This window comes from Sorex fumeus, unplaced genomic scaffold (genome assembly GCF_029834395.1).
Source record: "Sorex fumeus unplaced genomic scaffold, SorFum_2.1 ptg000044l, whole genome shotgun sequence".
NCBI classification, from domain to species: Eukaryota; Metazoa; Chordata; class Mammalia; order Eulipotyphla; family Soricidae; genus Sorex; species Sorex fumeus.
The window spans coordinates 12642257-12653748 of NW_026606101.1; the positions used below are offsets into that span (position 1 = coordinate 12642257).

Here is an 11492-nt window from a genome sequence, read left to right on the forward strand (position 1 = left end):
TCACAGTTTGCTGAGTTCTTGAGCCAGGGCCTGTTCTGTAGAAGAGAAAATATTGGCACCAGCATGCCTGCCCCTTCACACCCCACGTCCACACTGAAAGGACCCGCTATCATCCGTGTCAACCCTGGGCTGGTGCCAGAAGCACTCACGTTAAGAGAGTATCTAATTACATGCATCTGTCTTCTGCCCACTCTGTGAGGGTGGGGAAAAGCAGGGGTGGTGCTACCTGAAGAATTGGGGGTGGAGAGTTACAATCTATGGTAACCTGGAGGGTTGGGGGTTCGGGAGGCATAATCTTCTTGGTATTGGCTCTTTGAGGGGAGGGTAATGGCTACCAGTTATGGTCACCTCTCTGTGTTCTCAGGGCATTGCTGTCAGCACCCTCACCCTTCCTGGAGCTTCATTGGAGCTTCATTCCAAGACTCCAGAGGGGGTATCACTGCCAGATCACCTGCCTACCTCGGGTCTCTTCCTGAGAAAACACAAACACTCACCCATGAGGCTTTTCAAGAGCTTCACGTCCAGCTGCCTGAGGATATCTTCAACCAGAGGGCACATCTGGGCCACCAACATAGAGCAAAGGGTCAGAGCAGAGACCAGAGAAAGGAAACTGAAAGGCTGTATCTGGAATATTAGATATCACCAGATTTCCAGAAGTGTGTGAAAATGACTCCCTCAAATTAAGCACCAGGGCAGCAACCAGAGTCATGCACAGCACTGTCGTGCTTATCTCCCTGAAGCCTCGGGACAATCTAATAGTCAGGGGCAGGGAAACATCTGGGGAAAGCCAGGCTCAGGAAGGCTGAGACCAGGACACAGCCAGGAGAGGGAAACACTGAAACCTTTTTGGGGGTGGAGTGGAGGTTGGCTTTTGGGTCACACCCAGTGGTTCTCAGAACTTTCTCCTGACTCTGTGCTCAGAGATCCCTCCTGATCCCATGCTCAGGGAACCATATGGGGTGATGGGGATACAAACCAGGTCAGTCACATGCAAGGAAAACACTGTATTCCTGCCCCGGTGCTGAAACTTAATTTTCAGTTGGCATGTATCAGGTTCTAAAGACTCAGGCTTGACATTTTTACTGGATTGATCAGATGTATCTATATCTATACCTATCTATAGCCTTCTCTTTATATATCCATGTCCATAGAATCTATATCCGTACCCACATCCACCTGTATCTCTTTCTATATTCTAGATCTAAATCTTTTTATACCCTGGTCTCCAAACTCAATATGTCCAAATAAACTATTTTTCTCTAACTTACCTGACTTCCTACCAGGTGTGGGATTACATTTTCCAGATTATTTCTGAGATTGCGGAGGAAAAGAAGCATCTTTGGTGTGCAATTACTAGAAAGAGAAACAGAGAGACAGAATAGATACATAACAGGCCAGAGTGATGGCAAGGGCTTCATGCTGAGTCTACACGACCTGGTCACTTTACACCCAGACTGGAATTAGAGTCCAATGAGTCACATCAAGAGGCACCACGTGGTATAGGTAGTTAGTTCTGCCTCAATTAACCAGGTGAGTGAGTGCTCAGTTTCAGTCTTTTCCTGCTCTGTCCTCTCCATAAATATCTAGCATGGTCTGGGCACTCAGCAAAAGTCTGGTGAATAAATAAATGGACTAAACATTGAGTAAAACAGTGGAGGATTTCATTGCTTTTGTCATACCGCAGTTATGGAGAAATCTGGTACAAATCTTGCCTTCAAAAGATTCCCAGTCTGTTGGAGTCAACAGACCTGGTGAGTCAGAATATAGATCACCACATCACCCTATTTTTCCTGTCTTTTTCACTCCTCTATGTCTAGCATCAAGCTATAGGTTTCCAGTACAACAGGAATGAACAATTAGTGAATAGTATTGATAGAGGACAAGGGAAGGCACTACGGGCTAAATATTGGCTATGTGCAAAGGCATGTTGGGATGAAGTTATGTGGGGGCTACTGGAGAGATGACTCCCTCCTGGAGCTCAAAGACCAAAGAGCTACAGAATTGGGCATGGGACAAGACAAAAAAAACCCTGAGGGTTTGAAGCAGGGATCGAGGGTATGACTAGATTTCTGGGCTAGGAAGGTATCTATGCTGCAGGAGAGGTGGGGAAGAATGAAATGAAGAAGGTGAGGCCTCAGTCAAGGAAGGTCAGAGGCAGCTCCCAGGAAGTTGTTGAGGGGATAGCGGTCATGGGGAGGGCGAGGGAGGGAGAGAAGAAGACTATGAGGGGGTCATTGGGGAAGACAGATTTCAGAAAGGAGGCTCTGGGCAGAGGGAGCGGAGCTGGGACCTTACTCGTTGTAGAATGTAATGTTGACACTTCTGGGCTCCACGTGGCAATTGCCTATCACCAGTTCCCTGCGGCCGAACTCATCTTTCTCCAGCCAAAACTCCACAATGAGGTTTAGGCTTGTGTGCATCGTTATGGTCCTGCTTTTGAAAGACCTGGAGACAACAAGTGGGGAGGGAGAGGGAAGAGGCACAAAAGAGTCGAGGGAGATGGAGGCAGCCAAGAGGAAGAATGGCTCTGTATGTGGATGGGCACTGCCCACACTCCAGGCTTCCAACAATCAACCCATGGGGCCACATTGTGTGCATGTCAAGTTCTATCGTTAATGACGATATCGAAAATTTCCATTGTCCAGAGTCGGTACTTATTAGACCACATTCAGGGCCTTTGGAAATCTCAGAGTTGAGAGAGTGCAGCTCTATTTTAAATTTGTTTTTTATCATTTACCTGTGACCTTCCTTGCTTTGGGACAGTGGGTGTTAAAAAAAGAGAAAGTAAGGATGTTTAGATACAGTGGCTTTCTCTTTTAAAATCAGGCCCAAGAGTGAACTGACAGGTTTAAATGGGTCATTCGCCAGTTTCCGGGGCTCATGATGGTGAAATGACTCAGACCCCACCTCCCGTACAACTCACGGTTTCAAGTCAATGTCAAATTCATGGGAAATATTTGCTGAGAACCAGTCTTCATGGAAAGCCATCCAGATCTCTTCATAGTTCAGATGAATGTTGGTGATGTTGATGCTGCAGGGAAGATCAGAGGACTTGCCAGGTCAGAGACCTCAGAAGTCAAGGTTGAGGGCTTACCAGCAAGATTAGACCATTCATACAATGGGCAGATGAGGTGATTTTTAGAGATGCGCTGAGTTCAAGAACCAACTGCACTCCAGGCCACAGACTGTCCCAGGATACCCCTAAAGTTTCCCACAACTTATTTGCATAATCCAGTTAACTGCAGACTAGACCCTGGCCCTATTCTCAGGCAAGACTCTCTCTCAGATGTACTACCATCTTTCCAGGAACCTAAATTCAAACCCCAGGAACAGTTTTTAAAATCTTTTACTTATTTCACTCCTCACCGCCCCTCAAAATCAACTCATGAGCAAAGCAGTTTGGCTCTTCTCAGAGAAGATAGCCTGAGTTTGGCCCCTCCAACCTCCTGTCACTACACTGGTCCAGATGGTTCCCATTTCTTTTTCTTAATTTTTTTATTTTATAAAGTAGTTCACAATGTTTGATTACATTTAATTTTCAAGCACCAATCCCACCACCATTGCACATTCCCACCACCATATTTTGGGTGTTTCCATCCTGAACTCCAATCCCTGCTGCAAAGCAGAACCGAAATAATATATTTTCCTCTAAGGTTGATTCTCTCCTACTTTGAATACCATCAAATGTGATGCAGTACTCTTGGAGAATGGGTAGGGTGTGTTCTATGAAGTGTTGTGTGGCTGCAAATATGGCTGTGTGGTTCAGGAAAAGGTTCACTCATGGGTGAGGCTCGGCCCAAGCATGTGGAGAGCGGCTATGAGCATGGTGGCAGTTGAGTTCTGGGGTTCTCGGCTGCTGAGGCGGGGTCCCTTGGAGCGGAGAGGGATCTCACCCACCCCCCTCTAGGGTATCTCACCTGTCCCCTCTGGGGTGCCCCCAGTGAAACAGCCTGACGCAGAGTCTGGCGGCATGGCTATGGTGAGCGTCATGTTATGCTCCCTCCTGGGAGAAAAGGTCCCCACTTCCTATCTGGAAATGCTCTATGGGCTTTCCAGGCTCTTTGGCATGTTCCTGACCACGCTTTAGACTGTACTTCTTGTTGCAAATGAGAGAGACCTAACCTTTCCTTGTTGCTCAGTGGTCTCCCTTGCTTTCTCCTATTCTGGGAATAAAATCAGAAGCCACACCTGGTCCCTGAAATTCTTGGAGCTGACTCTACTCACCCCCAGAGCTCTATCTGCTACCAAACTATGACTTTCTCTCCTGTCCACGGAATGCTCTTCCCTTCTGCCCTGATGCAACAATCTCTCCCGTACCTCAGGGCCTTTGCACTCACTACAGCCTTTTCCCATTCATTCTTCCTTTCTTATTTCATCTCATCATTCACATTTCTCTGGAAGGCTACCTCTTTAGGATTACCTCCTGACCTGGTCTCTCATGCTCACCTTCATGTTGCAAAATTTGTCTTCATAACATCTCCCTCCAATCTGGAGAGTTCTTTACTTCCATGGCTAAACTCAGTTATTCCAACTTAAGATCCAAATAGGAGAGGACTTATGGGGTATGGCCTTCCCCAGGTGTTGGCACACAGGAGACAATCACTGGGAGGCAGGTGAGGATAGCCTCACACATCAGGGAATCCCTGAGGGTGAGTAAGTGCTGGTTCAAATGGAGAGCATGATGAATGTGGACTGAGAGGAGAGATCTGGGAGCCAGACACAGGAGGGAGGTGGTAGTCAGCAGCTCGGGACTGGGAAGCTGAGGCACCTGCAATCTCCAGAGGAGGAGTGGCAGTGGAGGTGAGCACACAGCTTTGGGAGGCTGAGCAGAGCCATCCAGGGATCCTGCATCAGCACTGTGCAATGGAGGAAGCCCCTACCAAGTTCTGGAGGCAGAGACAATTATTATGTCCCCTTCCCTGCTGAGGACTCAAGCTGACACTCAGAGAACTCAAATACCCTGCCCAGACTCACACAGCCATCAAGCATCAGAGCGGGGGTTTGTGCCGTGGCTGATTTCTCAGGTTGTTTTGGTACTCTAGATATTTATCTGGACTGTGTTCCAAGTCCCTATATCACAGATGTAGTTGGACGGGTCCAGCAATTCCCCCTAAGGTTGGTAGCAGAGTAAAATGTAAATACAGATACTTCTACCACCTACTCTAAAAATTCCTTTCTTGGGGTTCCTCTTACTCGTGCTTATATTGGGCCTCACTCTTCTTCCTTTATTCCCTCCTTGCTCTCTTTGCAGCACTAGCACCTCCATCCTTTCCACGCTGCCCTCTAACCAGGGATTTATAAAGGGGCCCAGGGAGGAGAAGCCCAGGGTGGTTTCAGACCTCACCTGCTTTCTTGCTGCTTCTGGAGGCCTATGCTGCCAATCAGCCAGCTCACCATCCCAGGAGCCATCTGCCCAGAGGCATTCACACTGTCCAGGAGGCGGAGGTTCTGGATCCGGCGCTCTGCATTGTGCGTTATGAGACCCTGGACAAGAACTGGAAGTGGACAAGGAAGTGTACAGCATCATGGGAATGGGATGTGGAGTCGGGAGGTGTAGGTTTCAGGCTGGCACTCTCACCCAACTTCCAGCTAAGTGATTGGATCTGTCACCCTCCCTCTCCCCCCGCTCACAGTCTTCATCCTGTTTTTCAGGATGGAGAAGACATGGAAGCAGAGAGGCTGGTGGTCAGTAGGCATTCAAAGGAGGTCTCCTTCAAAAGGGCTTTATTTCATGCAAATGGAGCCCAGAAGCCTGACAGAGGGAACGCAAATCACAAAATAAATGTTGGCTGAAAGAAAAATAGGGGAGTAGGTAGGGAAGGAATAAATGTAAATTCTCTCACACCATATCCAGAGTGAACCACAGCAGAACTGAATGGGTTTCAAAACAGGGAGGGAATTTTAGCAATGATGATCATACTCAAATCCTGCCTCTCTGCTTCTAGACTCACTCTCCAGCCATCATAGGAGCCTAACAGCTCTGATGCACCTCAGATCTCACTACAGGGTACATTGATTTTACTGACTTTATCCCGATTTTTGATTGAATCATGTGCTGAGATCTGTGGATGGCTGAAGAACAGCAGAAACAGCAGCTTTCACTCTGTTACTCCAGTGCCGGCCCACACAAAACTCCTTAGTCCCCTAAGATTTATTAGAACAACAAACAAGACTTTCTGGGGTCAGGATCTGTGTTCAAACCCTGGGTTTGTCAGCTCCCCAAGTAACGGATCTCTCCTCCATCACAGGGTCAGTCATCAGTTATCTATGTAAGAACTGACCGATGAGAAATATTGGGGGCATTCCTTCAGTTTTCATCTTCTAATGGACTTTAAGGTCTGTGCTGGCTCTACAGACACAAACCAGTTTTTCTTTTTATTATTTTATTTGGCCTGGAGCAATAGCACAGCATGTAGTGCGTTTGCCTTGCACACAGCCAACATGGCTGACCCTAGTTCAATTCCTCTGCCCATCTAGGAGAGCCTGGCAAGCTACCGAGAGTATCTTGCCCGCACAGCAAAGCTGGCAAGCTACCTGTGATGTATTCAATATGCCAAACACAGTAACAACAAAGTCTCAGGATGGAGACGTTACTGGGCCCACTCGAAAATTGATGAACAATGGGAGGACAGTGACGGTGATTATTTTATTTTATTTTGCTTTTTGGGTCACAGCTGGCGATGTTTAGGGGTTACCCTACCTGCTGTGCTATCGCTCCAGGCCCCAAGCCAGTTTTTTTTGTCTGGTAGGGCAGACTATAGCACTGTCCTCCTGTTGTTCATTTATTTGCTCGAGCAGGCTCAGTGACATCTCCACTATGAGACTTGTTGTTACTGTTTGTCATATTGTAGCTTGCCAGGCGGGTGAGGCTGACACCTAAGGACAGTAGATACACAGGACAGAGAGATTGCTCCATAGCTGGATTCCTGCCTCATGAGCAAAGGGGAGAAGGCAGCTGGAATAGAGAAGGGATCATTAAGAAAAAGATGGCTGGATGAATCGGTCGGGATGGGACATGTGTGCAAAAAGTAGATAAAGAACCAAACATGATAACCTCTCAGGACCTGTTTTGCAAACCATAATGCCAAAAGTAGAGAGAGATTATGGGGAATCATGTCTGCCCTGGAGGCAGAGGGAGTGTGGGAAAGGGAGGATATACCGGGGATATTGGTGGTGGGGAATGTGCACTGGTGGAGAGATGGGTGTTGATCATTGTGTGATTGTAACACCAACATGAAAACTTGTAACTATCTCACGGTGATTCAATAAAACTTTTTTTAAAAATTGGGGGGCTGGAGGGAGAGTACAGTGGTTAGGGCACTTGCATTGTACCTGACTGATCCAGGTTCGATTCCCAGAAAACCATATGGTTTTCATTATTAAATGGCAATTCTAACTGCAGATATCATTACCAAAAACTAAAAATCTAAAAGATTGTTATGGAAGAAACTATCAAACGTTTATGAGTCAATTGTGAAGAAAATTGAAAAAAAAAAACAACAGATGCCAAATTTATTTTATGAGGCTAGTAAAATTGGCCTAGGTTCAAGAATGATACAAAGAAAGTTATAAATCAATTTTAAGTATGAAAAATTAACTATTAGCTAACAAATATAATAACTAATCGTATGATAGTAGCACTGAAGCACTGTCCTCCTGTTGTTCATAGATTTGCTCGAGCAGGCACCAGTAATGTCTCCAATGTGAGACTTGTTGTTACTGTTTTTGGCATATGGAATATTCCATGGGGGAGCTTTCCAGGCTCTGCCATGTGGGCGGGATACTCTCGGTAGTTTGCCCGGCTCACCGAGAGGGATGGAGGAATTGAACCCGGGTTGGCCAGGTGCAAGGCAAACGCCCTACCTGCTGTGTTATCACTCCATCCCATGCACATGTGTATGGTGTCATATGTGCAAAGATCCCTTGTCTCTTGGTGTCCAAATTTTACCAGGCCTAGGGGACTAGGGTCCACCCCAAGTCCTCATGTAAAGACCCTGCTCCCACATAGTTACATTTTGAGAGATTGGGGGTAGAGACTTGTATGTATGGATTGGAGTGGGGAGGCAGAGTTAGAACTTTTTTGGTGGGGGGGGGTCACACGGCGATGCACAGGGGTTACTCCTGGCTCTGCACTCAAGAATTACTCCTGATGATGCTCAGGGGACCATATGGGATGCTGGGAATCAAACCCAGGTCGGCCTCGTGCAAGGCAAACTCCCTACGTGCTGTGCTATCGCTCCAGCCCCAAGAGTTAGAACTCTTATTCTTGAAGAAAAGAACTCATTTAGCTCACCTATGTCACTCCCCCTGCTCCTACCCAATCCCCATTAGCCTCCCCACAGACAACCCCAGGTACTGTCAAGGTTCTTAAGGTTCAAAAAAGAAAAAACAATCTTCAGAGGTGTGCTAGTGGAGTGATAGTACAGCAGGTAGGGTGCTTTCCTTGCATGTGACTAAGCCAAGTTGAATCCCCAACACCCCATATGGTCCTCTGAGCCTGCCAGGAGAGATCCCGGAGCGCAGAGCCAGGAGTTAACTCTGATCACTGCCGGATGTGATACAAAAACAAAGCAAAACAAAAATCAGAAATGGTTCTGGAATGCCAGGGAAGGCTGATGTGCTAGATCTTCCCTCCACCACCACCCCACAACTCCCCTTTCCCAAAATATTTCTGACTGCAGCATAAGGAAATTGAAGATCACCCCAGTGGGTCTCTTCCCAAGAGCCCCCAACACATAATAGTCACTGTCATTGTCACTGTCCTCCCATTGTTCATTGATTGGCTCGAGTGGGCCCAGTAACATCTCCATTTTTTTGAGACTTGTTGTTACTGTGTTTAGCATATTGAATATGTCTCGGGTAGCTTGCCAGGCTTTGCTGTGCAGGCGAGATACTCTCGGTAGCTTGTCAGGCTCTCCGAGAGGGGCAGAGGAATCGAACCCGGCTTGGCCGGGCTGGCTGCGTGCAAGGCAAACACGCTACTGCTGTGATATCACTCATATAATAGTATAAGAGTATATTTTGGTGTTACATATTACAAATGCATTATAAGACATGATAAAAATGATATCTTTTTTTGATAAAAAGTACATTATCAATGACATTATTACAAAAAAATACCGTATCTTTCCAGGCATGCTAGGTGTTCAACATTAGAAAATCTTAATATAAGTTATCATTTCCATAGATTTATTTTTAGATTTAGAAAAATATTAGATATAGAAAAATATTCTTAAAGGCCAATTCTGAATGATGATTTGAGAAAAACTTTTTATAGGGTATGGTGCGGCCAGCAGGTCAATCTGTACCTGTGAAATGAGTGCATCAGCAGCCTGATGGTGCCTTCAGACTTCTAGGTACCCCCAAATTGCTACTGTGTTTTGGCCAGACCCCAAAAACTTGGGGCTAAGTTTACCAAGAAAGTAAACAGCCAAAAGTTAGGTATGTGGGAGACACACCCACGAACCACCTCCGGCTCAGCTATATAATTGGAGGCATAGCCTCTCTGGTTCCTGATCAAACTGCTTAACCACCATGATCCCAGAGACTCAGAAACAAATCTTGGAACCCCGCGGCTTTTGGCAAAAATGCATCTGGTCTCCGTAGTAGGTTACTGACCCCAGGGGGGAAAGGGTGCTGTCCCTCTGCCTGCTCCCTCTTGGCAGCTTGATGGCCGCCATCCTCCAGAGGCCACTGGATAGTCAGGTTTGGGCCCACAGTGACGAGACACATGGGGCCTCACGGGATGGGGGTGGAGCTGGCCCTTTCCTCCAAGCCCCAACAGGACCCTGAATTGCCGCCCATGAACGGCCTCTCTGGTTCCTGATCAATCTACTTAACAGCCATGATCCTAGAGAGTCAAGAACAAATCTTGGAACCCAGCAGGTTTTGGCAGAAATCCCTCCAGATTTAATTGTTAAAATTTTGGAATTCCAAAATCGCACGGCCACTACTGCGGCTGCACAACATCATATGTTATTCATAACCAACAATAGAAAACAAATTGTTCACGGTTGCCTTTTTGGCCGATCTGAGTGTTGGGGCAAAATCCCAAATAATAATGGTGGGTATGGAGTCAAAGTACTGAATGTAATCAAAGTAGAGAGAGAGAGAGTAATGTGGAAGTCATCTTCTCCACAGGTAGGAAAGGGCGTGGGATGGGAGGGTATACTGGGGGTTTTGGTGGTGGAAAATGGGCACTGGTGAAGGGATGGGTGCTTCATCATTGTTTTACTGAGACTTAGACCCGAAAGCTTTGTAACTGCTCTCATGGTGATTCAATAAATAAATTTATAAAAAGAAAAAAAAGTAAGGTGGAGTTCATGCTTAATTCAATCAGCCTAATCAATGGCTGAATAAATAGCAATACTCCTACATTAAAATTTTTTTAAAAATTAAAAATTTAAAAAAATTTTTTAAATTTAAAAAAATTTTTAAAAATAATAAAAAAAGAAAATTAAAAAATCTATTAAACTAGGAACATAAGAGGGAATCCTCACATAATAAAAACTAAAGAATCCTTAGCATAATAAAAACCCTCAGCATAATAAAGACAGTATAGGTCTTATGCATAATAAAAGACTTGGCATCATAAAAAGACTACAGAAGACATCAGAATTTTTGGATAATTCTAGATACCTTTCCTATTCCGGTGATAGGTTTTAGCTAAACTGAAAGATAGTGAAAGACACAAGAAGAATAAGGTTTAGAAATAAAGAGCAAAAACTAACACTATTTGCAGATAAAGTGGAAAAGTCTAAAAGGAAGTTCTGCTCTGTGATTCATAAGAGTGAGGATGTTCTATGAACTGCTCTAGCATCAACTCAACTGCCTTAAGATCCAAGCAAAGAGGAAGAAGAGACTGGCCAGACCCCTCCCCACAAGGCCCTAGTGTGATCCCCGGGTTCCCTCTGCCGCACCCCCCGCCGCATCAGCGAGCCAGGTACAGACGCTGCTTACTTCTCACCAGGGCGGAACTGCTGTCTATCTGGATGTCTGTCAGACCAGCCAAGGGCTGCCTGTACAGTGCTGAGAGCAAGAACAGCACATGGATGAGAACCAGAAGCCTCCAGAGTAGATGCATCTTGAGTTCTGGGACCTGTGGGTGTCAAAAAGGGTCAGATGGTGGCCAGGCAGATGGTAGCTCGGGGGGCTGTCTGGATGGTTGGGCCCATGGTTTCCTATGGGAAGATGACACCAAAAGTGGACCCCAGCCTTCTGTGGGGTGCTATCCTGATGGGCTGGGGCGGCTGCCACTGGGGCGTGCTCACATGGTGAGGGCCACGGGTGGAACCCTGGAGGAGAGGCCCAAGCTCCAGAGGGAGGCTTTGTTGCTTAGAAACGCCCAGTGGAGTCCACTGTTGGGTCATCCGGGATGTGTCGTCTCCCAAACTCTGCTCAGGCTGGATGTTGGTGACTCTTCAGTGAATGGGTGAGTGAAGATAGCTAATCCCAAACCTCTGATTGGACTTGACTCTCTTTTTGGGGGGAGA

General features: G+C 46.4%; 1 protein-coding gene across 1 annotated transcript; it reads right to left on the reverse strand.

Annotated features, from left to right (window-relative positions):
* Positions 1–11083, reverse strand: BPIFA3 (BPI fold containing family A member 3). The gene is made up of 7 exons (XM_056122101.1): positions 10960–11083; positions 5345–5495; positions 2924–3031; positions 2296–2445; positions 1269–1353; positions 495–558; positions 1–35 (listed from the first exon to the last, which is right to left on the reverse strand). The coding sequence occupies exons 1-7, from the start codon at positions 11081–11083 to the stop codon at positions 1–3; spliced, it is 717 nt and encodes a 238-aa protein (XP_055978076.1).
* Positions 11084–11492: the final 409 nt, after the last annotated feature.